At 46.5% G+C, this 27,500-nt stretch overlaps 2 protein-coding genes and 1 long non-coding RNA gene across 11 annotated transcripts in view; 2 read left to right on the top strand and 1 right to left on the bottom strand.

Moving 5' to 3' along the window:
* Nucleotides 1-17,839, top strand: part of LOC147035502 (uncharacterized) — a 20,171-nt gene extending 2,332 nt beyond the window's left edge. Inside the window, exons 2-3 of the long non-coding RNA XR_015062659.1 lie at nt 2,832-2,935; nt 17,262-17,839. This is a non-coding gene — a long non-coding RNA (uncharacterized LOC147035502). The remainder of the gene's footprint in view (nt 1-2,831; nt 2,936-17,261) is intronic.
* Nucleotides 5,354-26,426, bottom strand: LOC147035501 (uncharacterized). Its single transcript, XM_085880251.1, has 3 exons — nt 26,360-26,426; nt 7,736-10,640; nt 5,354-5,458 (listed from the first exon to the last, which is right to left on the bottom strand). The coding sequence occupies exons 2-3, from the start codon at nt 8,678-8,680 to the stop codon at nt 5,354-5,356; spliced, it is 1,050 nt and encodes a 349-aa protein (XP_085736377.1). The 5' UTR covers nt 8,681-10,640; nt 26,360-26,426.
* A 78-nt stretch (nt 26,427-26,504) lies between these two features.
* LOC147035500 (uncharacterized) overlaps nt 26,505-27,500 on the top strand; it is a 59,352-nt gene continuing 58,356 nt past the window's right edge. For 2 of the 9 annotated variants that reach the window (XM_085899468.1, XM_085899447.1), the window contains exon 1: nt 26,756-26,961. Coding sequence is in view for 5 of the 9 variants with exons in the window: in XM_085899374.1 (XP_085755500.1) it covers nt 26,794-26,965 (172 nt within the window). In the remaining 4 variants the exon portion in view is untranslated. Of the gene's footprint in view, nt 26,615-26,755; nt 26,966-27,500 lie in introns of those variants that run through there. The other 7 variants (XM_085899400.1, XM_085899410.1, XM_085899391.1 and 4 more) reach the window with 6 other exon arrangements.

Below are 27,500 nucleotides of genomic sequence, written 5' to 3'. Positions count from 1 at the left end.
CTCTCTCTCTCTCTCTCTCTCTCTCTCTCTCTCTCTCTCTCTCTCTCTCTCTCTCTCTCTCTCTCTCTCTCTCTCTCTCTCTCTCTCTCTCTCTCTCTCTCTCTCTCTCACTCTCTCTGCCTCTCTCACCCTTATCCCACCTCTCTCTCTCTCTCTCTCTCTCTCTCTCTCTCTCTCTCTCTCTCTCTCTCTCTCTCTCTCTCTCTCTCTCTCTCTCTCTCTCTCTCTCTCTCTCTCTCACTCCTCTGCCTCTCTCACCCTTATCCCACCTCTCTCTCTCTCTCTCTCTCTCTCTCTCTCTCTCTCTCTCTCTCTCTCTCTCTCTCTCTCTCTCTCTCTCTCTCTCTCTCTCTCTCTCTCTCTCTCTCTCTCTCTCTCTCTCTCTCTCTCTCTCTCTCTCTCTCTCTCTCTCTCTCTCTCTCTCTCTCTCTCTCTCTCTCTCTCTCTCTCTCTCTCTCTCTCTCTCTCTCTCTCTCTCTCTCTCTCTCTCTCTCTCTCTCTCTCTCTCTCTCTCTCTCTCTCTCTCTCTCTCTCTCTCTCTCTCTCTCTCTCTCTCTCTCTCTCTCTCTCTCTCTCTCTCTCTCTCTCTCTCTCTCTCTCTCTCTCTCTCTCTCTCTCTCTCTCTCTCTCTCTCTCTCTCTCTCTCTCTCTCTCTCTCTCTCTCTCTCTCTCTCTCTCTCTCTCTCTCTCTCTATGCCCTGTCTCTCTCTCTCTCTCTCTCTCTCTCTCTCTCTCTCTCTCTCTCTCTCTCTCTCTCTCTCTCTCTCTCTCTCTCTATATGCCCTGTCTCTCTCTCTCTCTCTCTCTCTCTCTCTCTCTCTCTCTCTCTCTCTCTCTCTCTCTCTCTCTCTCTCTCTCTCTGTCTCTCTCTCTCTCTCTCTCTCTCTCTCTCTCTCTCTCTCTCTCTCTCTCTCTCTCTCTCTCTCTCTCTCTCTCTCTCTCTCTCTCTCTCTCTCTCTCTCTCTCTCTCTCTCTCTCTCTCTCTCTCTCTGCCCTGTCTCTCTCTCTCTCTCTCTCTCTCTCTCTCTCTCTCTCTCTCTCTCTCTCTCTCTCTCTCTCTCTCTCTCTCTCTCTCTCTCTCTCTCTCTCTCTCTCTCTCTCTCTCTCTCTCTCTCTCTCTCTCTCTCTCTCTCTCTCTCTCTCTCTCTCTCTCTCTCTCTCTCTCTCTCTCTCTCTCTCTCTCTCTCTCTCTCTCTCTCTCTCTCTCTCTCTCTCTCTCTCTCTCTCTCTCTCTCTCTCTCTCTCTCTCTCTCTCTCTCTCTCTCTCTCTCTCTCTCTCTCTCTCTCTCTCTCTCTCTCTCTCTCTCTCTCTCTCTCTCTCTCTCTCTCTCTCTCTCTCTCTCTCTCTCTCTCTCTCTCTCTCTCTCTCTCTCTCTCTCTCTCTCTCTCTCTCTCTCTCTCTCTCTCTCTCTCTCTCTCTCTCTCTCTCTCTCTCTCTCTCTCTCTCTCTCTCTCTCTCTCTCTCTCTCTCTCTCTCTCTCTCTCTCTCTCTCTCTCTCTCTCTCTCTCTCTCTCTCTCTCTCTCTCTCTCTCTCTCTCTCTCTCTCTCTCTCTCTCTCTCTCTCTCTCTCTCTCTCTCTCTCTCTCTCTCTCTCTCTCTCTCTCTCTCTCTCTCTCTCTCTCTCTCTCTCTATATGCCCTGTCTCTCTCTCTCTCTCTCTCTCTCTCTCTCTCTCTCTCTCTCTCTCTCTCTCTCTCTCTCTCTCTCTCTCTCTCTCTCTCTCTCTCTGTCTCTCTGTCTCTCTGTCTCTCTCTCTGTGAGGCTCGCCACTGTGGCCACAAATATCTCCCGCAGACAGCAGAGATCTTCTCACACCTCCGCCTCGATGCAGCCATCACTAAGAAGAAGCATGCTGCATGGCCCGGATCGCTCGGGCCACATGGCATACGGACGAAGCAAACGCTTTGATCAGCGCCAACCGCAGTGCGCCGGGAGTGCCTAAGCGGGCATGCAGGGCTGACGCGGCCCTTGGCCAGTCGCCGGAGCACGGCCCAGGAGTTCGGTGCAAGGCGATTCATATCGTGGGGTTCGGAGTGAGACGATTCTGCAGCTCAGCCATGTCTCGCCAGATATAAAATAAGGCCGCTTCCGGCCGTAGTGGCCGGGTCACACAGTGGCCAGGGTCCAATGGGTGCTCCCGATTCTGATGACGACGCCTCACTTCTGGTCAACGCCCCCACCCTGCATGATGGATCTTATAAAAGTCGATCGCAAAGCCATTCAGTACTCGCCTTGCCACAAAAGCTAAATCTCTACATTCGCCGCTGGTTCCACCCACCCACCTGATTCCGACTGCCTCTCACCGCTGGCACAATCCACTCACCAGGCTCCACCTGAAGTCCTTCCTCACGTCAGACGGCCTCACCCTTTCTCTGGATCGGTGCACGCGCTTCGCCGGCATCATAGCCAAGCAGGAGATGACGTGCCAACTCTCAAAGAGGGATCGCTCAGCGGAGCATCCCTCCCCCCTCCCCAAGACGTGCAGGGTAGCATGGTCGGTCAACCATGCAAGTTATTACGAGATTGTTAGCCTCATCTCCTCTCCTTTCTTCAAATTAACTCCTCTTTATTGGGTTTTGTTTGTATGTGTGTATGTAATGGTGTCAGTCCTAGCTTTAAGTTAAGATTGTCAAAGATATATCGGTATAAGTCTGCTCTGTGTCTGCTTTGTAAATTGCTTGCCTGGGTGTCGCACCTCACAAATTCCTTTCTGTCCCTGCTGACACACAACAATAAATCAATTCATTGTGCCACATGCTCTTCCTCGCCTGTCTGTAATAAATGATTGTGTGGAAATGTTCCCAGCTCATTTTTGTCTTTTCTTTCATAGATCCAGCATGGTCCGTATCCTAGCGTAGCCAGGACTTTATTCCCAACGATCCGTTCTTCTATCCAGTACGTCCTTGGCAGTGTCGCTCAGCTGCATCTGACCCGGTAAGGTGACCCGGTTTGGACAAGGCATACTGAAGGCATGTCCCCCGGTAATTAGATCACGTGATTAACTAGGTAACCGGTTTAGACGGAGGACCCTCGGTCAAGTGGTTGAGTTATTGGCATTCACGGTCGACTAGCGACCCGTCATGTCACAGAGTTATCCATGTACGAAGGCCTGCGATTCTGGAGAGTTTGTTGGGAACCCCAGATAGCTTCCCACCCCCCCCCCCGCCCCTATCATGGTCTTCTCTCCCCGATCCTGGGCCAACAATATTAATAAGGATCTTGTACCGAAATTCCCCAGAAGAATCGTGTCTAGGGCCGTTCCCGGTGATCAATACTAGATGCCCGATACAGCTTCCAACCCTGTGTCCTCACCCTCATTCACCACCTCGTGTCCAAATGAGTGCACAATGTAAAACTCCACACTCCCAGACAGCCAAGAATGTGGTTGAGCAGGAATTAAACCTCAACCGGATATAGGTGTTTAATTTGCCCAGCATCATACACAATCATACCACGTGGTTACTGAATCTCGGCACAGCCGAGATGTTCCAAACGTTGGCCAGACACTGGGACCATGTTTGCCTCATATACACCGTTCACAATTAGTGCAGTATTAATTTATGTCCTTGGCCATGCCTGGCCAAAAACATCTAGTTTGTAGGATTTGGTAAGTCCGATCAGAACACTGGTGTCCGCTTTCATTGTGGCCAAACTTTAAAACTCTTGATAGCAGTTTCTGAGGCAACACCACCTGACTTTTAGTTTTTTCTTTCTCCCTTATTCTCCATTACATCATTTACCATCATTTTCCACTGCCATATACACTTTCAGGCTCGCAGCTCTTAAGTAACTTCCATGTTTTCGGACTTTCACATTTGACAGTTCTGAGAGATGGACATTTTCTCTGGTCCCAGAAATTAAAGAACCTCCCAATGTCTACACCATTGGCTTGTAACTTGGCAATGTTTAGAGTTGTCACTGATGGTATCAAGTGTAGATGATAGTGGGTCTTGCCATATTGGTATGACTGCTGCATGTTCAAAGCCGACAGTGGTAACATCTGTCTGCACTTGGATCTTTAACTCTGCAGGGAAAAGGTGGACTTGGCAAGAAGTTTTAGGGCTGCTGCAGTTATACTTTCCAGTCTTGAAACTTCTTTCTCCTGTCCAACTTTCCGACTGAGTGAGTCAGCATTTTGGTTCTTCTTGCCCGAACGATGTCGGATGGTCAGGTTCAATTGAGAAAATTCACCAACCCAACGAGTCTTCACAGCACCAAGTTTTGCTGAAGTCTGAACGTAGCTAGGTGGGTTGTTATCTGTGTAGACCTGTGGTCCCCAACCTTTTGATCCCACGGGCCGCATTCACTACTCCCAAGGATGTTGGGAGCCAGAAAAAAATTGATGCATTTTATTTAGAAACTTGATACTGAGAAACATTTTCAGAGTCAATGAGAAACTTGATGCATTTTTAATTTTAATTTTTTTATTAAATGTAATTAATTTTAAATTCTGCCGCAAGATAAAATCTAATTGATTTGATTCCTCCCGGCGGTAAGCGGCAGTGGCCGGCAGCGGCATTGTGTAAGGCTTTTCAGGTCACGGTGCCGGCCGGCAGTGGCCGGCAGTGGCATTGTGAAAACCCCTTTAAAATTGCTACATGGAAATGTGTTTTCATTGGAAAGTCCTCACTGGCCACAGTATAGGGCTCCGCGGGCCGCAGGTTGGGGACCAATGGTATAGACAATACATTCCGCACCAAACAAGAGGTGTCAAAACTTTTTCGTGACAACCCACTTCAAAGCAACGAGTTCCAACTTGAAGCTGCTGTAATTTTCCATATTCCTCTCACTGGGCCTCAATGATCAGCCTGAGTAGTTAAGTACTAATTTGCCAACTTCCTATTCCTGTGACAATACCGCTCCTAAACCATTGTGACTAGTGCTGACTTCAATAATTGATGGTCTGGTAAAGTTAGGCTGTCCAAGGACTGGTGCCATGGTAAGTTTCCACTTCAGTTCCTGAAAAGCCTCATCACAGGAACTATCCCAAGCCTTCATATCACATCCAATACTAGCTTTCCGCTTGACTTTCCTTCCAGGTTGAATGCCTTGTAGCAGAGAGTGAAGAGGGGCTTCTATTTTCTAAAAGCCAGGTAAAAACTTGCGATAATATCCGGCCATATCCAGAAAACCTCATTGCTCAGGCTCTTTTTTTTGGTGCATGCCACTTTGTCACAGTACTTATTTTATCAGTGTTAGGGGAGATATCTTTTTTCTAAAAATTGATGGCCAAGGTATCTTAACTGTTCTTTCAAGAGTTGACACTTTTCAGGCTTTCCTTTCAGATTGAATTTTGAAAGTCTCATAAGAACAACGTCGTCATTCCATGTTGTCCATGAAATGCATGAAAGTTCATGGAGTCCCAGTTAAACCAAAGGGCATTCTTAGGTACTCGTACAAACCATCAGTACCTATGCGAAAAGCAGTCTTATCTGTGTCCTCTTCAGATACAGTAATCTGGTTGAAGCCATGGGCAAGGTCCAAACTCCAAAAATATTGGACACCTTTCAGAACTGTGAGAGCGTCCTCCATGTGTTAGAGTGTGTTCGCATCTTTATGGGTTTTTTTAATTAAGGGCACAATAGTCATAACAAACTAATTTTGTCCCCCTTTTAGCCAAAACGACCGGCGAAGAATACAGACTTGACGACTCCCTAATGACACCACTGTCCAGAGATTTTTTTTGTTTAGATAGTCTCTAACCTCTTGCCACTGACTTGGTAAACCGCTGCGGTGCGGTACTTACTCTAACAGGAATGTCATCAGTTGTCAGGACCTTATATTTTTATGGTGTCACAGTACCCAATGTCATCATCATGTTTACTGAAGGTGTTAGAATGCTTGATGAGGACTTTATTTATTTTCAGTTCATTAGATGGTATTAAGTTGTCAGTGATGTTCATACGAGCAAACAAGTTATTTAGCGCACAGTTCTCAGACGGTTGAGTTTCAGACACTCTTACTTCATGACTGCTGACATTCACGACATTGATAGTTGGTACAACTTCGGCATGGTGAAGGAGTCTGACAGGTGTTTTTGGATCCATGTAAACGTCTGTCATTGAAGTTAGCAACCTGGAGAGGAACTGTTACAGTACTGTCAACCAGAGCAATATTACGTCCAACAACTAATCCTCCAGGTAAAGGGAGATATCTCTTCGATGATAGCTATATAGGGCAGTTTTGAGGATGGACTACTGCCTTGTATAACCTAAAGAGAACATGCTGGAATGAGAACTGGCTTTTGTCTGGCAACCCAAACTTTGATACTGTCTCTAATACAAATGGCCGCAACTTCCTCATGCAATGCGATTAAGTTTCTAACATCTTTGCTCATGTTATGAGAATTTGTCAACAATCATTTTAATGTCGCTCAAGGCATTTGACCCCAAAACACCAGGAACAACTATTTTACGATGGTACATAGCCGGATCTACAACATCTTTTAAAACTAAGAAACCAAGATTGCCCACTTGTTGCCAAAAAAACCTTTGCATTTAATGTGACAGCCTATATAGGGAATATCTAGTACATTTGTGGCAGTAACATGAATCCGGTTGCCCACATTCATCAATTCAAGCTTATCCAAGTATTACCGATAGAAAGTTTCTGTAATGGTTGAAACTTGGGCGGTAGTATCGATTAAACAATGGAGCTTCACACCACCGACATCCAACATTTTGTCATGTCCCACCATTCTGTTAAGAATTGAACCAATCACATCAGTCACCAGTGCGTGCAGCATGGTTCACCACTACAGGCTCAAGTAGTTTAACTTATTGGTTGGACAGTTATGCCAAAAGTGTTCGATTTCGCCACAGGACCAACAAGAACGAGATTTCCTTTCCTTGGCCTCCTTCAGCCCAGCAAATAAGTCATATTGTTACGGATTTGGAAGCCATTTGCACACAAACAGACAGCAGTCCCCAAGCTTAGTTATCTCGATAAGTATGTGTTTATAGTTAAGGCCCCCGACCTGTGTCTAATGGGAATTACATGTGTGCGCTGCGAGTTACTTTATTAGTCAGGGTTTTTGCAATACAAATCGAGCCTCCAGCCAACCGAAACCATCACTCCTTCACTTCGCACATCGCGCCATTACACACACGTGTCCAGCCACGTACGTGGGCGGAGATTTCCATCGCCTCAGATCGAGACTCTGCCCAGAAAGGCAGGGGCGTGTCCCTTGTCCAATCACGTACAGAGGGTGACTTCCCCACGACACCCCGGCCAATGAGGGTTGAGGCTCCTACGGAGGGTGACTTTCCCACGACACCCCGGCCAAAGAGGGTTGGGATTGCCACAGAGGGCGACTTTCCCATAACACCCTGGCCAATGAGGGTTGAGATTCCTACAGAGGGCGACTTTCCCATGACACCCCGGCCAAAGAGGGTTGGGATTGCCACAGAGGGCGACTTTCCCACGACACCCCGGCCAATGAGGGTGGAGATTGCCACAGAGGGCGACTTTCCCACGACACCCCGGCCAATGAGGGTGGAGATTGCCACAGAGGGCGACTTTCCCATGAGACCCCGGCCAATGAGGGTTGAGATTGCCACAGAGGGCAACTTTCCCACGACACCCCGGCCAATGAGGGTTGAGACTCCTACAGAGGGTGACTTTCCCACGACACCCCGGCCAATGAGGGTTGAGATTGCCACAGAGAGCGATTTCCCACGACACCCCGGCCAATGAGGGTTGAGATTTCCACAGAGGGAGACATTCCCACGACACCCCGGCCAATGAGGGTGGAGATTGCCACAGAGGGCGACTTTCCCATGACACCCCGGCCAATGAGGGTGGAGATTGCCACAGAGGGTGACTTTCCCACGATACCCCGGCCAATGAGGGTTGAGATTGCCACAGAGAGCGATTTCCCACGACACCCCGGCCAATGAGGGTTGAGATTCCTACAGAGGGCGACTTTCCCATGACACTCCGGCCAATGAGGGTTGAGATTGCCATCGAGGGCGACTTTCCCACGACACCCCGGCCAATGAGGGTTGAGATTTCCACAGAGGGCGACATTCCCACGACACCCCGGCCAATGAGGGTGGAGATTGCCACAGAGGGCGACTTTCCCATGACACCCTGGCCAATGAGGGTGGAGATTGCCACAGAGGGTGACTTTCCCACGACACCCCGGCCAATGAGGGTTGAGATTGCCACAGAGGGTGACTTTCCCACGACACCCCGGCCAATGAGGGTTGAGATTGCCACAGAGGGTGACTTTCCCACGACACCCCGGCCAATGAGGGTTGAGATTGCCACAGAGGGCGACTTTCCCACGACACCCCGGCCAATGAGGGTTGAGATTCCTACAGAGGGCAACTTTCCCACGACACCCCGGCCAATGAGGGTTGAGATTGCCACAGAGGGCGACTTTCCCACGACACCCCAGCCAATGAGGGTTGAGATTCCTGCAGAGGGCGACTTTCCCATGACATTCCGGCCAATGAGGGTTGAGATTGCCATCGAGGGCGACTTTCCCACGACACCCAGGCCAATGAGGGTTGAGATTCCTACAGAGGGTGACTTTCCCATGACACCCCGGCCAATGAGGGTTGAGATTCCTACAGAGGGTAACTTTTCCACGACACCCCGGCCAATGAGGGTTGAGATTCCTACAGAGGGTGACTTTCCCATGACATTCCGGCCAATGAGGGTTGAGATTGCCATCGAGGGCGACTTTCCCACGACACCCTGGCCAATGAGGGTTGAGATTCCTACAGAGGGTGACTTTTCCACGACACCCCGGCCAATGAGGGTTGAGATTCCTACAGAGGGTGACTTTCCCAAGACACCCCAGCCAATGAGGGTTGAGATTGCCACAGGGGGCGACTTTCCCACGACACCCGGCCAATGAGGGTTGAGATTGCCACAGAGGGCGACTTTCCCACGACACCCCGGCCAATGAGGGTTGAGATTCCTCAGATGGCGATTTTCTCACCCCGCACAAGAAATAAATAAAGGAACGCCAGGCTCCGCAGCGCTGGTCCTGGGGGGTCGCGGGTCTTGGTGCTGGCTGGTTCGTCTGGTCCTGGGTCATCGACGTCTCTGGTCTTCTCCTTGGTCTTGGTTCATTGGTGCGTGGCTGGTTGGAGAGCACGGTCCCTGGTGCTTGGTGCGGCGATGAAGGTGTGGGTTCAAGTCCCCTCTCCCCCCCGAACCAGCTCGTCTCGACCAGACCGCACAAGGCGGAAAGGTGCCCAACTGGCCTCATTTCTTTTGGGTGTGTGTGTGTCTGTGGGCCCAGTCTATAAGTAGCAATTGTTTAAGTGCCTTGTACATTGTTAAATTGCATTTCTGATAGTCGTGATTATGTCTGCTCTGTGTCTCCCTCCCAATTATTATAAATAAACCCCAATTGTTAAATGTACCAGCTCCTTGTCTGTGCTTTCTTTCATTGGCTTAGCATGGTGCTTATTGAGAATTAGGGAGGCCATTTGTGCCGTAAATTGTTAATTTGGTCCAGCGCGACTTTGGTAACTTCTGCTCGGTTCCGCTGGATCCGAGTCGGTAACAGCGACTCAGTTCGGACAAAGTCGGCCGAGGGTGTGACTTCCCCGGTAGTTAGACGGCGTGAGTACTTAGGTAAATTGGATTAGACAACTGGACCATACCTCACGCCGTCGAAATATGGGCGACCATGGTCCTTTAAGTGACCTGTGACCTTTCGGAGTTGTCCAGGAGTCACGGCCTAAATTCAGTGTGTTCGGTGGGAGACGGCTCTACTGCTCCCCCTGGTGGTCTTTTATCGCCGCCGAACCCCGGCCCACAACAATATGTCTGATGTTGTTGCTTGGCAATGATGTTTTCCTGTCACTTCAAGGTGTCTGTCGCAACCCTACATTCTTGAACAGCAGTTTATTTGCGTCATTTTGGGTGGTATCTCCCAGCCAGTCAATCACGGCATCTCGGAGGTCCGAAAATGAAAGGTTTGGCTGCTCTCTGTACAAACAACGCATCTCCCTTTGATGTACCTTACTTGTTACAGTTTTCAACAGCTTACCCTTAAAAACTGGCTCACACATGTGATGGCCACCAACGATTTTGGCAGACCTCAACGATTTTGTCGTACAGTTCAATGAGATCGAGGGAAAGTCACCAAATCCTGAGTCTGTTGATGGCGGTATGAGTAAAAGCGAGAGTGAGCTGATAATAAAAGCCCCCCACCACTAAATACTTTTCTCAAAATCTTAATGATTTTGTCTGGCGACTTTCTAACATCCTTGCTTCTCACCAAAATTTCTTGCCAAGCTCATCTGGCCAAATGTTCACACAGTAAAATGTCAAACACCTCATCCCTCAATTTTCAAGCACGAGCTGTACACTTTAAGTCAGTTATCCACTCCTCAAGAGGAATATCAGTCATGAACTGGTTTGTCCTTGAATCTGGTGAATTGGCTGCCAGTCGTCAACGCAAGAGGCTGGTATGGTTGGGAATTCAAGGCCTCCTCTTGTTTGCGTACTTTCAGCCTAAGGGTCCCTAACTCCTTAGACAGGGCCTCCAGCACTTCACCACCCTCCACCATTGATGTTCTTGACAGCGGCACATGAAGACAATCAGTCGGTTAGTCAGCCTGGTGGTTTCTCAGGTTCTTATCTCCATCCAGAGCATCCCACTTCTGACACCAAGCTGTGGAAGGCGAGATAAGAATGACTTGTCTTGCTTCAACAGTTGATTTAGCATTGCAGGTGGAGATAGATGAAAAACCCGAAAGATACAATGAAAACTCTATCAGGATGCAATCATTGACAATTTACGTTACAAAACTTCAGGGCAATACTTTCATGTGTTCAATTGATAGACACCATGACCATTACAATTTACTACAGTTGAAGAGTAAATATATTACTTTTGCAATCTAGTAGCAATTGAACAATTCCGATAAACTATCTTCTGTCATTAATTCCTTTGTAAACCAATAAAGACATTACGAGTATTTATCATGCTTGGACATTGCTAACATAATTTTTGCATGGATCAATACAATAAACCTGGTTTTTATGCAAAAAAATGCCTTATTTAGCGTATTTTTTCTCCAAAAATCACTTTCAGTTTGAAAGTTGCTCAAACTTCGATCACCTCTCATACACCAAATTTTTTAGATAGAGTAACCATAATTGGCCAAAAATTTCCTTATTATGTCTATTGATCACTCCATGATTCATATTCATACTTTCGGGCAGTATATAGTGACAGTAGGGTCAAATGTAAACAGAAGTCACCCCGACCCCCAAAAAGCCACTTTAACTAAATTGGTCAAAGGGTTCATTGATAGCTATAGATTGTCCTATACGCAATTCCTTTGTCCCATATGGAATCATTTAAAAATTAATTATGTAATGAATGATAAATTATATTTTGACCATTAATTGCAGTAGTTAATACCTGTAATACATAAATTAGAACTTCTGAAAGTCACATTAGTCAATGAAAGAAACGTTCAGAAAAAAAAAAACTTGAAAAATGTTCGTCAAATTGTTTCGTATGGGACACCATTACCATGTATTATGATAAAGCCTAATTTCCATAACTGATTAGTTGACTTTTCTTTTTCAATTGCTCTAAAAACTATAAGAACATTATTCATGTCGACACAAGAAATAAATCAGAAATGTCTTCTTGTTATGGTTATTTTTCAAAATTATTTCAAACCAGCAGGGTACCCGTCACTGACTGATTTGCAGACGTCTCACCTCAAATTAGTGTGTATTGGAAGAAACAGGAATTCAGTGTAAATATTCAGTGAGGATATATCGCAGTGGGTGGAGCTGTTAACCTTGATGACCTCGTTCCATTCCACCAGCGAAGATTTCAAATTCATGCTTGTTGTACCTCTGAAGTCTTGCTTGGAGTGAGGGTGATATTACGAAAGTCAGGCTGGGAAATGGATTTAGGCAAGTTTTGAGCCTACCACTTGACGGAATATCACCGAAGTTCTTTCCATGTCAACCGACCACCGACAGGCATCTATCCCTCTCCACATCACTTATTCAGTCCCCAACCTGCCTCCTCTCTCTCTCTCTCTCTCTCTCTCTCTCTCTCTCTCTCTCTCTCTCTCTCTCTCTCTCTCTCTCTCTCTCTCTCTCTCTCTCTCTCTCTCTCTACAATCCCCATAGCTTTGCTTTCAGCAATTTCCTGTCAGTATTTCTCACAGCATTTCATTCTGGGTTTTCATCCATCAATCAGTCATTTCAGTTTCATTTTTCAACATCAGTTTTGCTTTGGAATATCAGTTTTGATTCGTCATTGCAACTTTTGATGCGACGTGAATGGTGCACAAAAAAACGTCAAAAACTATTTTCAGGGCAATTTTTCTCTTTTTTTCTAAGGGGTCTAAAGTGGCTTAAGGGTCTTACAAAGTCAAAAAGAGTCCAAAGGGATCCATGGAAGTGGTTTTAAAATCAAAAACATTAAAAACTAGAACGGGCACTCATAGAGCGCATACCTTTGCCGCCACTACTTTTTTTGTTCTTGGTATGAGTGTGGGGAACTGGTTTCATATGAATGGTCTTATGACACAAACCACATATCTATAATGTCATGACCCCCCCCCTGACTTTTGGGGGCTACGGACTAAACAACAATCAACTCACGTCGTTTTGGCGAGTCTTCACTCGCAAGCTCGGTGAATACAACGTTTCAACAAGAGAAGGTAATCTTGTTTTCAAGGTCGTGACCCCCCTGACCTTTGACCCCTAACCGGTAACAAGAGTATGGGCGTCATTGTGTCATATTGCATATCACAAGATGAGGCGTTGAATTCTGAACATTTTGGCGTTAGTTGCATGCAAAATGAATAAAAATTGACCGTGTTATCGTAAAAAGACGATTTTGACCTTTTCGTGACCTTGACCTTGACCTTGACCTTTGACCCCAACGATCCCAAAATCTAAACGAATGCTTCCGGGCTAATAACCAATCATCCCACCAAATTTCATGCAATTCGGTTTAATACTTTTTGAGTTATACGAATCACAAGGTTACAAATAAATAAATAAATAAATAAATACACGCCGACCAAAACATAACCTTTCGCAGAATGCGAAGGTAACTAGAACGGGCACTCATAGAGCGCATAGCTTCGCCGCCACTACTTTTTTGTTCTTGGTATGAGTGTGGGGAACTGGTTTCATATGAATGGTCTTATGACACAAACCACATATCTATAATGTTATGACCCCCCCCCGACTTTCGGGAGCTACGGACTAAACAACAATCAACTCACGTCGTTTTGGCGAGTCTTCACTCGCAAGCTCGGTGAATACAGCGTTTCAACAAGAGAAGGTAATCTCGTTTGATGCTGGTTTCATGCAAATCGAATAAGAATTGACTGAGTTATGCCGAAAACCACATATTTTTCAAGGGCGTGACCGCCCCCCCCCGACATTTTACCCCAACCGGTGACATGTGTTATGACGTCATTGTGTCACAAGATTGGGCATTAAATTCTGAATATTTTGGTGCTGGGTTCATGTAAAGCGGACAAGAATTGACCGCGTTTTGACAAAAACCGCATATTTTTCAAGGTCGTGACCCCCCTGACCTTTGGCCCAGAACCGGTAACAAGAGTATGGGCGTCATTGTGTCATATTGCATAGCACAAGATGAGGCGTTGAATTCTGAACATTTTGGCGTTAGTTGCATGCAAATTGAATAAAATTTGACCGTGTTATCGTAAAGAGATGATTTTGACCTTTTCGTGACCTTGACCTTGACCTATGACCCGAACGATCCCAAAATCTAATCGAATGCTTCCTGGCTAATAACCAATCATCCCACCAAATTTCATGCAATTCGGTGTAATACTTTTTGAGTTATACGAATCACAAGATTACAAATAAATAAATAAATTAATTAATTAATAAATACACGCCGACCAAAACATAACCTTTCGCAGAATGCGAAGGTAATAAATAAATACACGCCGACCAAAACATAACCTTTCGCAGAATGCGAAGGTAATAATTGCAAGTCAAAACACAGTATATGAATTTGACCAAGACAGTGAAAACATGATGAAAGTTGATCTCATGAGAAACTGTGAAGCCTGGGTGCTCTTGCAAGATGCATGGTTTTGCGAGATAAGATGTTTTCTTGGTTTTGTGAGGCTACTTCAATGGGCTTTGCCTTTGCAATGCAAAAGTCTAAGTTTATAAATGAGCAGCAATTAATTGACATTTATAAGCTTCTTTTGCCTTCTGTTTTAATTAAACTTATATCAGTGTAAGTTTAACGCTTAGTGATGTAGATGGGTTTCATTAGAAGCTACGTGGAATGTGAAATCGTGTCAGGGAATTAGTTACAACCTTTTATATGTTCTTAAAGCATTTTTGGACCTCAAAGATGAAACATTTTCAGTTGTAGCTAATTTGATAAAATGAAAATATTCTGCCCATTAAAACCTATGTGACATGCTATAATTGAGAAGACCCTGTTGGGAATATTAATTTTATTTGTGTTCTATAAATTAACAATGATTTATGTATTAATTGAATTGACAAGAACTACTTAGTTACATGATTAAATAGGTTTTGTATTCTGGTTTGCTTTATATTGAAAAATAAATATATATATTTAGCTCCAATACGTTGCTCTTTTCTGGAAAGTGCTGAAGTGGTCATTAACCCCTCACACGCAGCTGTGTATTTTATCATTGAATGTTGAAAAAGATCTTTGTGCTTCGAATTTTGCTCCACAAGCAGATCTTATCTTGTCTTGCTCAAATCGTCTCATTGCTTCATTGTTTGCTTGAGTGTATATAAAGGAACACTCTTTGGCACCTAATCAGAGAGGACTCCACCATTGATGAGGTGCCTCCCTCCAAACATATGTTCTGAGTGATTCAACTCTGTTAACATAAATTGTTAAAAGAACCTGTGAGTGAGTTTTCTTCAACAGATCGAAGCGGAAGATAGGGTCTCAGGTGTTTAACGTGTTTTAAGAGTCTTATAAGGGTCTAATGGGTCAACATAGGTCCATGGGGCTAAATGGTTCCAAAGGTGAAAGAAACAATGGGGCTGAAGTGTCCAAATGGTCTTAAATTGTTCAAAGGATCTTAAAAAGTCTACATGTCTGAAAAGCGTTAAAAGGGTCGACGAAAGTATATATATATATATATACACTAGCGATACCCGTGCACATGCACGAGATAGCAGTACAACGTAGCTGGTAGCAGACAACAGACCGTACACGGGGAATGACAAAAATACGCATTGTGCAAAATGCAAGTGGTACTATGGAACGCCAAGACTTCCCAAACATTGTCGGCATGTCCGCTAAGTGCCACAGCAATTTCATAGGGATCGTGTGACGGCGAGCTGAGTTTGTAGTGTGCAATCGTGGTATTATAATATATATATATATATATATATATATATATATATATATATATATATATATATATATATATATATATATATATATATATATATATATATATATATATATATATATATATATATATATATATATATATATATATATATATATATATATATATATATATATGTATATATATATATATGTACATGTATATATATATATATATATATATATATATATATATATATATATATATATATATGTACATGTATATATATATATATATATATGTACATGTATATATATATATATATATATATATATATATATATATATATATATATATATGTACATGTATATATATATATGTATATATATATATATATATATATATATATATATATATATATATATATATATATATATATATATATATTGTAACGAATTTGGAAGCCTTGTGCACACAGACAGACAGCCGTCATCTATAGCTCAGTTGTATCGGTAAGTGTGTGCTTCTAGTTGGGGTCCTGTCCCTAGTCTAGTGGGAATTGGATGTTCATGCGCTGCGGAGTTATTTTTATAGCTAGGATTTTTACATCAACAACGCCAATAACAACACTCTGCTCGAGGCATTGTCTGCTTGAGGCGCGCTCATGAAGCGTTTCGTTCTAGCCTGGGGCCAAATAAGAAAATGCGTCATTTTGCGCCCAATGAGCGACACGCTCGAAAAGCCGAGGCGTTCGGCCAATGGGAAGCTGGCGCGGGATACTGTTACTCAACTTCCTGTTGGAAGGGCGGTCCTTTGCAAGGAGGCAGAGCCGTAACACGCGGTCTGCCCAATGAGAGCAGGCCACGCAGGAGCGGACCGTGCCCAAGAAGGACTAGGAAAGAGAGAACAAATAATTGCGCCCCGTCTGCTCGAGCGAGTAGTCTGGTTCTCCGTCAGCTCGAGCGTGTGGTCTGGCTCTCGGATCGATCTCTCTATACTGGTCTGGCCTCATCGCGTCGCTGGCGCTGACCTCGTCTCATCTCGAGGCTGGTCTGGTCATCCCGACGCTGCCCTCCATACCCGGTGTTTGCATTGGCATCGAGCTGCGGGTTTGAGTCCCGCCGACCCAAGACTTCGAAGACCGCATGAGGCGGGAAGGTCCAGAGAAGGCTCTGGTCTCTAGCTCTCCTGTCCTCGAACTGGAGGTCTTCAATAAAGACCGTTGAGGTCCATCTCTTTTCTTTGGGTGTGTATCTGTGTGTGGCCCCGTCTGTAAGTAGGAATTGTTAAGTACTCTTCACTTGTACATTATTTGCATTTCTTCTTTTTGTCGGATAACTCTGCTCCTTGCGTGCTCCCCTCTTCCCCCCATTAGAAATAAATCCCCTGTTAAATGTTTCAGCTCGTTTTTGTGTTTCTTTCTTTGGTTTAGCACGGTGCATGTTGAGAAGTAGCAAGGGTAAATTGTGCATTTGGACTGACCTACCTCAGTAACCATCTGCTCAGGTTATGCACGGTTCGAGCACGCTACTGGCTCGTTCCGCTCGAGCTCCGCCGAGTGTGAATTTCCCCGGTAGTTTGGACGACGTGGGTATTTAGATAACTTGAAATTGGCAATCGACCCTATGCCACGCGGTCGACCTATTGGCGATCTTCGGTCCGATAAGGGACCCATCGGCTCCGGAGTTATCTGGGGTGATGACCTATAAATTCCGGGTGTTCGGTGGAGCCGACTCGACTGCTCCACCTAGCCGTCGTGCTCATCGCCGAAACCCGGCCCACAACAATATATGGAAACATATATATATATATATATATATATATATATATATATATATATATATATATGGTGTCCCAAAAAAATATACAACTTTTAAAATACTTCGTTTGATCCTACAAAAGAAGTAATTTTGTCACTAATGCTTCATTTCTTGTTGCAGAGACCCTGAAGTTTATTTTGATACCAAGCAAGCACCAGAAAAATGCCAAGAATGACCATACAACAACGGACGAAAATTGTTGAACTTTGGCACCAGACGAAAAGTGTCATACAGGTGCAACGTCTTTAATCGAGACATTTCGGTATCCACTTGCGCCATGCACCAAACTTTCGGACAAAAAGTGCACCATCGCAAAGTTTACTCATGTGGGAACCATCGGTGACCTTCACAAGGGTCACAGTGGTCGGTAGAGGACAGGTCGTAGTGAAGAAAATGTGGAAATGGTGAGACAGGCGGTCGTTCAGAGTCTCAAAAAATCTATTCGACGACTTTCTGCTGAGACAAACATTAATAAGAGCACCGTTCAAAGGATCCCTCGCCATGACATTCATGCGTTTCCATACAAAACTCAAACGGAAACGGTGCTGACTGATCAACAGAAATGCAAACGACTAGACTTTGCAAATTGGTTCTCAGGAAAGTTGGAGGAAAATGCAGACTTCCTCAAAAAACTTCACATGACGGACGAATGCCATGCTCACTTGTCCGGGGAGGTAAACAAGCAAAACTTTCGGCACTGGGGAAGTGAAAATCCTGGTAATGCATCAACTGAGCTGGTGCCTCGATTTGTTCTCAAAGTCACCATGTGGGTGGCGGTTGGTTGGTCTGGGATAATTTGTCCATACTTCTTTGAAGATGACCAGCGACGCACTTGCACGGTAAACCAGAGGAACTGTCGTGAAATGATTCAGGAATTCTATCTGCCAGAGCTACGTACTCAGGCCCGTAGGAGAAACAACCTGATCCAGATGAGAACCCAGTGGTTCCAGCAGGATGGGGCACCGCCCGATACAGCCAGGGAAACGAGGCGTTTTCTCAACCAACATTTTGAGGGCCGCTTTATCTCCCTCTACTAAGACGTTGAGTGACCACCATATTCCCCTGACCTTACTCCTCCAGACTTCTTCTTGTGGGGGGATCTCAAGGACAGGATCTATGGAAACCCTAGACTTCAGACTCTTGATCAGCTGAAGGAAAACGTCCACCGAGAAATCCAGAACATTCCTCAGGAAACGTTTCCCAAAGTGATGGAGAACATGACAACGCATTTGCAGACAGTGATCGGACAAAGTGGAGCCTATGTCGAACATGTGGTCTAAAAGAAAACGACGGTTCTCTACCAAAATTTAAATTTTGGTGGCAATTTTGACATTGGTACAATAAACTTCAACCTTTCAGCTTTCTATCCAGCCATATATATTTTTTTAAAATATAAGTTATGACCATCCTCTTTGCAGATGAAAAGTTGTATATTTTTTTGGGACACCCTGTATATACAGGATATATATATATATATATATATATATATATATATATATATATATATATATATATATATATATTGTTGTGAGCCGGGTATTGGTGACGAGCACGACCGCTAGGTGGAGCAGTAGAGTCGACTCCACCGAACACCCGGAATTCAGATCGTTACCCTCGGATAACTCCGAAGGTACGGGTCCCTTACAGGACTGTGAATCGTCAATAATTCAACCACGTGATACAGGGTTATTTGCCAACCTTCAACATACCAAGAGGCCCACGTGGCGAGCTACCGAGGGATTCACACCCTCGACAGGGCTCGAATGGGACGAGTCGTTTCTGTGCTCGACCCATGCATAACCCGAGCAGATGGTTACCGAGGTCCCGTCGGTCCAAATGTACATCGACAGCAGCAACGGCCTTTTTAATTCACCAACATTAATCCACTTTTGGAGAACCAGACTTGCGCCAGCGAGATGGAATCAGATCACGCGCTCGAGCAGACAGAGCGTAATTATTTGTTCTCCGTTCCTTCGTCCTCTTCTTGGGCGCGGTCCGCTCATGCGTGGCCTGCTAAATCAATGAAGGAAAGGACAAAGACGAGCTGAAACATTTAACAATAGGGATATTTATTTGCAATCATCGGGGAAGGAACACATAAAGGGCAGACTTAAACCGACTATAAAGAATGCAAATAATGTACAGCAAAAGCACTTAACCAGTTGCTACTTAAACAAGACAGGACCACACACAGACACACACCCAAAGAAAAGAGATGGACCTCAAGGGTCTTTATTATTCCTTCAGCTCGGAGGGAAGTCGAGCTGAGAGACGAGAACGTGGCTGGCTACCTGGGCCGCGAGCGCGCGGCTGGTCGTCCACCCCTTCCCGGAGCTCCAGTCGCCAAAAGACGGACCAGGACAGCCGAATCCAGCGGCGGCGAGATGAGGTGAGGGATCGCTGCGACAAGCCCAGAGCCAGTGACGAGACGAGGGCAGAGAACCAGACCACGCCAGCGACGAGATGAGGGCAGAGAACAAGACTCGCACCAGCGAGATGGAATCAGACCACGCACTCGAGCAGACGGAGAACCAGACTAGCGCCAGCGAGATGGAATCAGACCACGCACTCGAGCAGACAGAGCGTAATTATTTGTTCTCCGTTCCTTCGTCCTCTTCTCGGGCGCGGTCCGCTCATGCGTGGCCTGCGCCTGTTGGTCGACCGTCCGCAACCTCACTCGCATCCCCCAGATTGGGCGAGAGAGACGTCAGGTCCTTGTGAACTCCGCCCACGTACGTGCTGAAACGCACTTGTGCAACGGTGCCAGTGGAGGATGGTGGAAGGAAGCGAAGGCAGATGCGTCGGTATTGTTGTTGTTGTTATAAAAATCCTAACTATCAAAATAACTCTGCAGCGCATGAACATCCAATTCCCACCAGACTCGGGATAGGACCCTGACTAGAAACACACATATACCGATAAAACTGAGCTATAGGAAACGGCTGTCTGTCTGTGTGCACAAGGCTTCCAAATTCTTAACACTACCACCTCCCCTTATTACAGACTCGTCCCGAGTCGTCAAATTTTCGTGTGACCAGCATGTATAAGTTCTCCCCTAGTATGTTTTACCTGCGGATCCCTGAGTGCGACATTTTTTTTACACATGTCCCAAAAATAAATAACCTAATGCACTGCGTAACTAAATAACAGACTCACACGGACAACTTAACTACAATTGCCGGCGCTACGTCAGGCAACTGGTGGGTTAAACCTATTTACAATCTTAACTAATATTTACACTAACCATGGCCCAGGACCTGTGATCTGTGGAAGAGAAAAAGTCATTGCAACGTCAACAGTTCTGCGGCTCAAACGCAGTCTCTGGCACAGGAGAATGGATGGAGATGAACAAACAACGATGCACGGGCTGCACAACGCAGTCCTCGTGGTGTGGCTGCCTACAGGGCAGTATTGGCAAACACACTTGGCGATGGTCCTGGCGCACATGGTTGAGATGCTGAACACAGGGGCAATGCAAAGAGGGTAGCAGGCATGGGGTCATGGCAGAGGCAGGCAAACAAGGTATGGCAAGGCAAGGCAATGCGGACCAAAAGATGGAGCACAAACACAGGCCGTCATGTGAAGCTGGCCGGCCTCTGGTCTGGTTCCATGAGGTTTGTGGAGGGAGTGTGGTAGTGCCGGCCGCTCGGGCAATAGGCTTGGACCTACCCCACAGTCTCCCCCCAACCTATCGCCTTTGCCTGTCTCTGTCCATACCCCCTACCTTAATTTGCAACACAAAACAACAAAATTTACCCCCCCCCTTTTTTCCCCCTTATAATTTTGTCTCCCTAACCCCCTTTCTGTCTTTGTCCGGCTAACCTATCCTATCAACCTAGCCTACTCCCAACCCCTAAAATCCCTTTTGGAGGGGAATAAGGAAGAGGGGAATAAGGAATGTCCTGTCTTGAGGCCCAACAAAGCCTCAGAATGGCCTCCCACAAATTTCAGCCATCTTACCCAGGTGGGTCCCAGTGGCCTACAGAAAGTGAAGGGATGGATGGTGCGAAGGGGTATACTTTTTTTCTAACTATCCTATCTTTTATTAATTTTAAACTACCCCGGGGCTTTTCCAAAACGTCTGTCACTTTAAACTATCGGTTCTAAAAACCATGATTCCCGTCACCTGTGTTGGTGTCCCATTATAAATTTGAGCCAAGCCCTCAAGTTTTCACTCATGCCCTTGCACAATTTCATGGCTGGGCAGCATGGCTCAACTGGCAGGAATTTCCCCTCTGCCAAACTCGAACTATGGCACCCCCGGGCCCTGAGGCTGTTTTTGAGCCTACCTGCTCCCTATGAATGCGGGGGGTTGCCCTTCCTGGCATTTCCCCCCTCCGATGCCCACGTTGCATTTTGGCGCTACCGGTCCCTTTCCGAGGGTCCCCCGTGCCCACTACACTATCCCGGTCCCTTGGACCCTTGGCCTACTCTGGCCGACTTCTCCGTGCCTGGCGTGCCCTCTACTCAAAACTCACCTTTTAACAGCCACGCTTCCAGCCGGTCCATGGACTCCTGCACCCTTCCAAATGGGTTTCGAGCCTTATTCCCACACCAACAACAAAACGACCTTCTTTTGGTAAATTTAACTAATCCACTAACTAACATTACACTGACCCCGGAGTCACTTGGGTGGGACTCTCTCCTCCCCCCTCTCATTCATTCGCACCAATCATTCCACATTCACTCCACTCACACACTTGGGCCCACTGACCCACATTCATTCATGATAAATTTTTCATTTCTCATGGCTCAATTTACTCACATCACTCAACACTACCATTCTGCTGAATAATTCCCCTAACTAACTCGTGCTCCCTCGTCATCCCTTATTCTCATGCATGTTCCATTTAATCTACGTAGCTAAGCTACATCCCCACTACACAGTCCATGTCTGTCCATGTCTCCCAAAATCCATTTCCCATTCTAAATCTGAACTAAATTCCCACGAACTAGTCCACGGGTGCCATGGAGGATGGCTCAGCGCCCCCAGGAGGCCGGTCTAACTAAGCTAAACCCATCCCGCTAAACTAGTGCTTCCTTTGCCCAAACGAGGATGCTTGCCACATCCTGGCTGGGGCGTATACTTGGAGAGGCTTTTTATTTTTGCACTGCCATGGAGGCGGTCGACGGCTCACTCACTAGTCCCTTCCGGTGGCCGATAATCGAGGACTTGTTGTCGCCCTGTCAAGCGCTCGACTTTGAGGGATTCCCCACGCGAGCCAACGTGTGCTGTTCGCCCATAACTCGCGCCGCGAGGTCCGCGCCGATGACGTCACTGGTGCACCGAACCTGCAATGCGCGGTTTCCCGCGCAGGCCAGCACGAGTGTATCGTCCCAAAAACCCACTCCGCGAACAGAACACGTGGCATGCAGCACGTGGAGCTTCGCACACGCGCTCGCATGTGGACCCCTGTTTGCTGAATTCCAACAACCCTCGCCGCCATTTTAGCCATCCGCGTGACGGTCTCTTTCGAAACGCGGGACGTTCCCGCACTGGAATCCCTCCATGCAGTCGCGCACGTGAGGGCCGTCCGCGAAATTCCGAATGGGCCTCGTACGTGGCGTCTCGCGGGACCAGTGCGGTTACCAAAATAACTTTACATGGCGCAGAAGGCTCGCCACACCCGTCTCCCGTCTGGATCGGTCCGTCCATTTCCACTCACGCACTCAATTTCATTCACGCTATACTCACCTTTCAACACACCCGCACCACCCACACACTCCGGGACAATCACATCGGGTAATCGTGTCAACTCAAGAAATCCCGGGGTTTCCATACCCCCAAGCTCCGCGTGTACCCGTTCACAGCACTCATCCGTTCAACCTCGTTCGGTCCGACCGGACTCACCTCGTCGCGATCTGCTTCGAGAGAGCGTATTTTCTCCCTCTGTTCCTGAAGGAGGCTATCCTTCTGCTTGCACCGGGTCACGAAACATTCCCCATGCTCAACCTCATCGTCCCCTCCTAACTCTATGTGTGTGTGTGTTCTTTATCCTTTTTACCCCGTATTTCATTCACCTTTTCCTGTTCTACCTCCCGCGTCTCTGGTGTTCCCTCCTTTGTCTCTTGCGTCTCCCTTTGTGTCTCCGTGAATTTTTCCGTCGCCCCCTCGCGTTCATTAGTTTCTTCCTTTGTCTCTTTTATCTGCGTCTCCATCACCTCATTTAATTCTTCCGTCGTCCCCTTGATTGTGGCGCTGCTCGTCCCCTCGGCCTCACCCGTCTCAATCGTGGTCCGGACAGCCGTTACACTCTCCCATGGCTCACTCGTTCCGCCACGTGGTGCCGTAATTTTCTCGCCCACGGTCCGCATTTCGCTACTCACCTCCTTTATGTTTGCCCTCATTGCCTCTTGCCCTGCCTGGAGACTCAAACCCATGCTCTGCATCTCACCCCGCTGTGTTCGCATCTCACTCTTCATCTCATCCCTTATGTTTTGTGCACCCGCTTTTATTTCGTTTTGCATTCCCTGCATTTCTTCTTTCATTTCTTGTGCAACTTGCGCATTTGCGTCCATCCGTTGCGCATTTGCGTCCATTTTGTTTTCCATTCTTTGTAATATCTCCCCCAACCGGCCCCAGTCAAACGGCCCTGACGAGGCCGATTCGCCACGGACCGAGGCGGAAATTTGACTGAGGGGGCGCTCGTGCGCCGCCACTCCCACCGCACTAATTGCGACCTCTATCGCTTTATCGGAAATTTAATATCGCTCGCAATTTGGGGGACACGGGGGGGGGGGGTTGCTCCGCACCCCTGGTCCAAATCCCGTGAATTTCTCTACAGAGGCGGAGGAGCCGAATCGCACTCCTGACTACCAATTTGTTGTGAATTCGAACCTGTAACTTTTGTTGATGGAGGCGGAGGGGGTTCGTATCCCACTCCTGACACCAATTTGTGTGAGCCGGATGTCGGCGACAAGCACGACCGCTCGGTGGAGCAATAGAGTCGACTCCACCGAACACCCGGAATTCAGATCGTTACCCTCAGATAACTCTGAAGGTACGGGTCCCTTACAGGATCATGAATCGTCAATAATTCAACCACGTGGTACAGGGTTATTTGTCAAACTTCAAAATACCAAGAGGCCCACGTGGCGAGCTACAGAGGGATTCACACCCTCAACGGGGCTCGAACGGGATGAGTCGTTTCTGTGCTCGACCCATGCGTAACCCGAGCAGATGGTTACCGAGGTCCCGTCGGTCCAAAGGTACATCTACAGCAGCAACGGCCTTTATAATCCACCAACACGCACCGTGCTAAACCAATGAAGGAAAGCACAAAGACGAGCTGAAATATTTAAATATAGGGATATTTATTTGCAATAATCGGGGAAGGAACACATAAAGGGCAGAGTTAAACCGACTATAAAGAATGCAAATAATGTACAGCAAAAGCACTTAACCAGTTGCTACTTAAACAAGACAGGACCACACACAGACACACACCCAAAGAAAAGAGATGGACCTCAAGGGTCTTTATTATTCCTTCAGCTGGGAGGGAAGTCGAGCTGAGGGACGAGAACGTGGCTGGCTACCTGGGCCGCGAGAGTGCGGCTGGTCGTCCACCACTTCCTGGAGCTCCAGTCGCCAAAAGACGGACCAGGGCAGCCGAATCCAGCGGCGGTGAGACGAGGTGAGGGATCGCTGCGACGAGCCCAGAGCCAGCGATGAGACGAGGGCAGAGAACCAGACTAGCGCCAGCGAGATGGAATCAGACCACGCGCTTGAGCAGACGGAGGACCAGACTAGCACCAGCGAGATGGAATCAGACCACGCGCTCGAGCAGACGGAGAACCAGACTAGCGCCAGTGAGATCATAGCAGATAGTGAGACCCAGAAGCTTGAATGAATGGACTTCTTCCAGCGGATTTTTGAAAAACTAGATGGGGGTGTTTTCCAAACAGTCCTTTCGGGGAGACATCATGAGAGTGTGAGATTTGTCTGGATAGAAAGACATATTCCAAGTGTTGGCCCAGGTTGTGATTTTACCCAGATCTGCAGAGAATGAAGAAGGGATGACAGATGGTACAGCAGAGGGTGGACTCATCAGCAAAGAGATAAAGAGGATTTTCCAGAGTTGGAGAAATCATTGATGAAAACTAGAAAAAGAACAGGGCCCAGAACGCTACCTGGAGGAACTCCAGTCTGGACAGGAAGAGGGGATGAAAGAACTCCATTTAGGGCCACACGTTGGCCGCGACAGGAGAGGAAATCTGCGAGCCATGAGTGGCGACGGCCTTGGATACCATAGGAAGAGAGTTTACTGAGCAGGGCAGTGTGCCAGACCATGTCAAAAGCACATGATATGTCTCGGGATATAGCTCTGATTTCATGTCTGACATTGAGGACCTCCAACCATTGTTGGGAGAGCAGAAGCAGCATATCCAGGGTAGAGTGACCTGGTCTGAAACCAAAATTTTGATTAAGGTTGACCACGACCTTTATCACCCATATTCTACCAAAGTTTGTTCACGACATTACAAAAATCAAGATGTGGGGGTGTATGGGGTGGTGCCCCTCAAAATTTGTATTTGCTTTCTTCTCCGAAACTACACACACAATTTCGATGAAACTTGACCACAACCTTCATCACTCATGATGTACCAATGTTTGTTCATCACAATAGAAAAAATTGGGGTCTAAGAGGTTTTACGGGGGGAAGGAGAGGGGGTGCGGTTGACCCCCAAAATCACACAATTTCGATGAAACTTGACCACAACCTTTATGACTCGTGATGTACCAACGTTTGTTCATGGCATCAAAAAAAAGCCATCGATGGTATTCTCCCTTACATATTTTTTGGGTCATCCATGCCTACCAGTGGGTCACTGGTTGTCTTATCCAGGTTGTGTGCCCAGGGGGGTATTGCCCTATGTTTAATTGGTATCAATGCTGCCATATTAAAGTTTGTGTTAATGTTGTACCATAACGTCGTGATAACATAACACAAGCCATCGGTTTGCACGTTGCCACAACCAAAGCACAACGTTGTGAAAACGTTCAATTGTTCGCTGTGTTTGCAGTCATATTTCCCTTTCCCTTCCTTCCACTCCTATCCTTTCCCCCCTCTACCCTTCGCCTTCCCTTCCTCTCACATGGATGCATACTTAATCAGAATTTCAGAACATTCACTTCTTTCTCCGCTGATAAAGATTCCACTATCTTTCGCAAAGAGGCGAGCCATCACCGGCACTCTGCACAAATTCTAAATTCTCACCCCAAAGTACGGGGAGGCACTGCATCAACGGCAAGCGGCGCTCCCAAGCAATGATGATACTTGCAACCACGTGCTGCGTGTGAGAAAATAAAAAATTAAAAAATAATAAAAAATAATAATAATAAAGGAAGTAACGACCGTAAAACAACAACAAAGCCGTTTCTCCTCCGCGCATGCGCAGTGCTGCTATTCGCGGCCATTTCAAGCTGGAGACGCGAACGACGCTGAGATTTTTTTTAAGAACTATTGTTTTAGGTATTTCGGCTATTTCTTTCTTATTTCAACATATGTTATATATATATATATATATATATAAAAAAAATAATATTCCGTTTCTTCGTTTGGACCAAAAACATTTCTTTTTTTCTTCCTGACGTTTGGACTCTGTGCACCCCAGCGAGCCGATCCGGTGCGGTGGTGATTGAGTGTGCGAAATGGCGGCTGGACCAGGCCGCGGCAACGTTCTCCCGCTTTGGGGAAACGAAAAGACGATGAATGTAAACACGCTCATCCTGACGAACATCCTCTCCTCGCCTTACTTCAAAGTGGAGCTGTACGAGTTGAAGACCTACCACGAGGTTGTTGATGAGATTTACTACAAAGTGGGTAGGCCTCAAGCGCCTTCATTTTTTTTTGTTGTTAACCTCAAATGCCCTTTTTGTCTTTCGTTTCGATTTCGCGTTAAACCTTGTCGGTCGTTACATCGCTGTCCGTCGTTACGCAACTCTGAATTCCTCCGTCGTTCAACATGAAGGACAATTTGTAATCGTCCTGACCAGACCCGGCGACGCTTGTACCTGTTCTCGTGCCTCCATAATGCCATGACGACGTGCAGGCAATTGCTGATACTCAGTAAGTTGAACCTGAATTGTAGTAAAACTAAATCGTGACAAGTCTGAAGACTACGATGGTTCACGAGCGCTATTTGACGATGTACATTGTTTCAGAAGTCAAGGATGAGACTATGTGATAATTTTTGACCAAGTTATAAAAACTAGTGCGTGGCCGACGTGCAAAAAAAAAAAGAATTGTTACGTTAATTGTGACGTCATAGCACCATGTCCTGTCATTGGTTTGGTAAATAAATGGCCATAACTTGGGAACCACTTGTCCGATTAATATCAAACCTTGAAGAGGCACA

Source organism: Eptatretus burgeri, chromosome 1 (genome assembly GCF_056783735.1).
Source record: "Eptatretus burgeri isolate ZD-2024b chromosome 1, Ebu_testis_v1, whole genome shotgun sequence".
Taxonomy (NCBI): Eukaryota; Metazoa; Chordata; class Myxini; order Myxiniformes; family Myxinidae; genus Eptatretus; species Eptatretus burgeri.
Note: the sequence above shows the minus strand (reverse complement) of the source record. Positions and strands in the feature narration are given on the sequence as shown.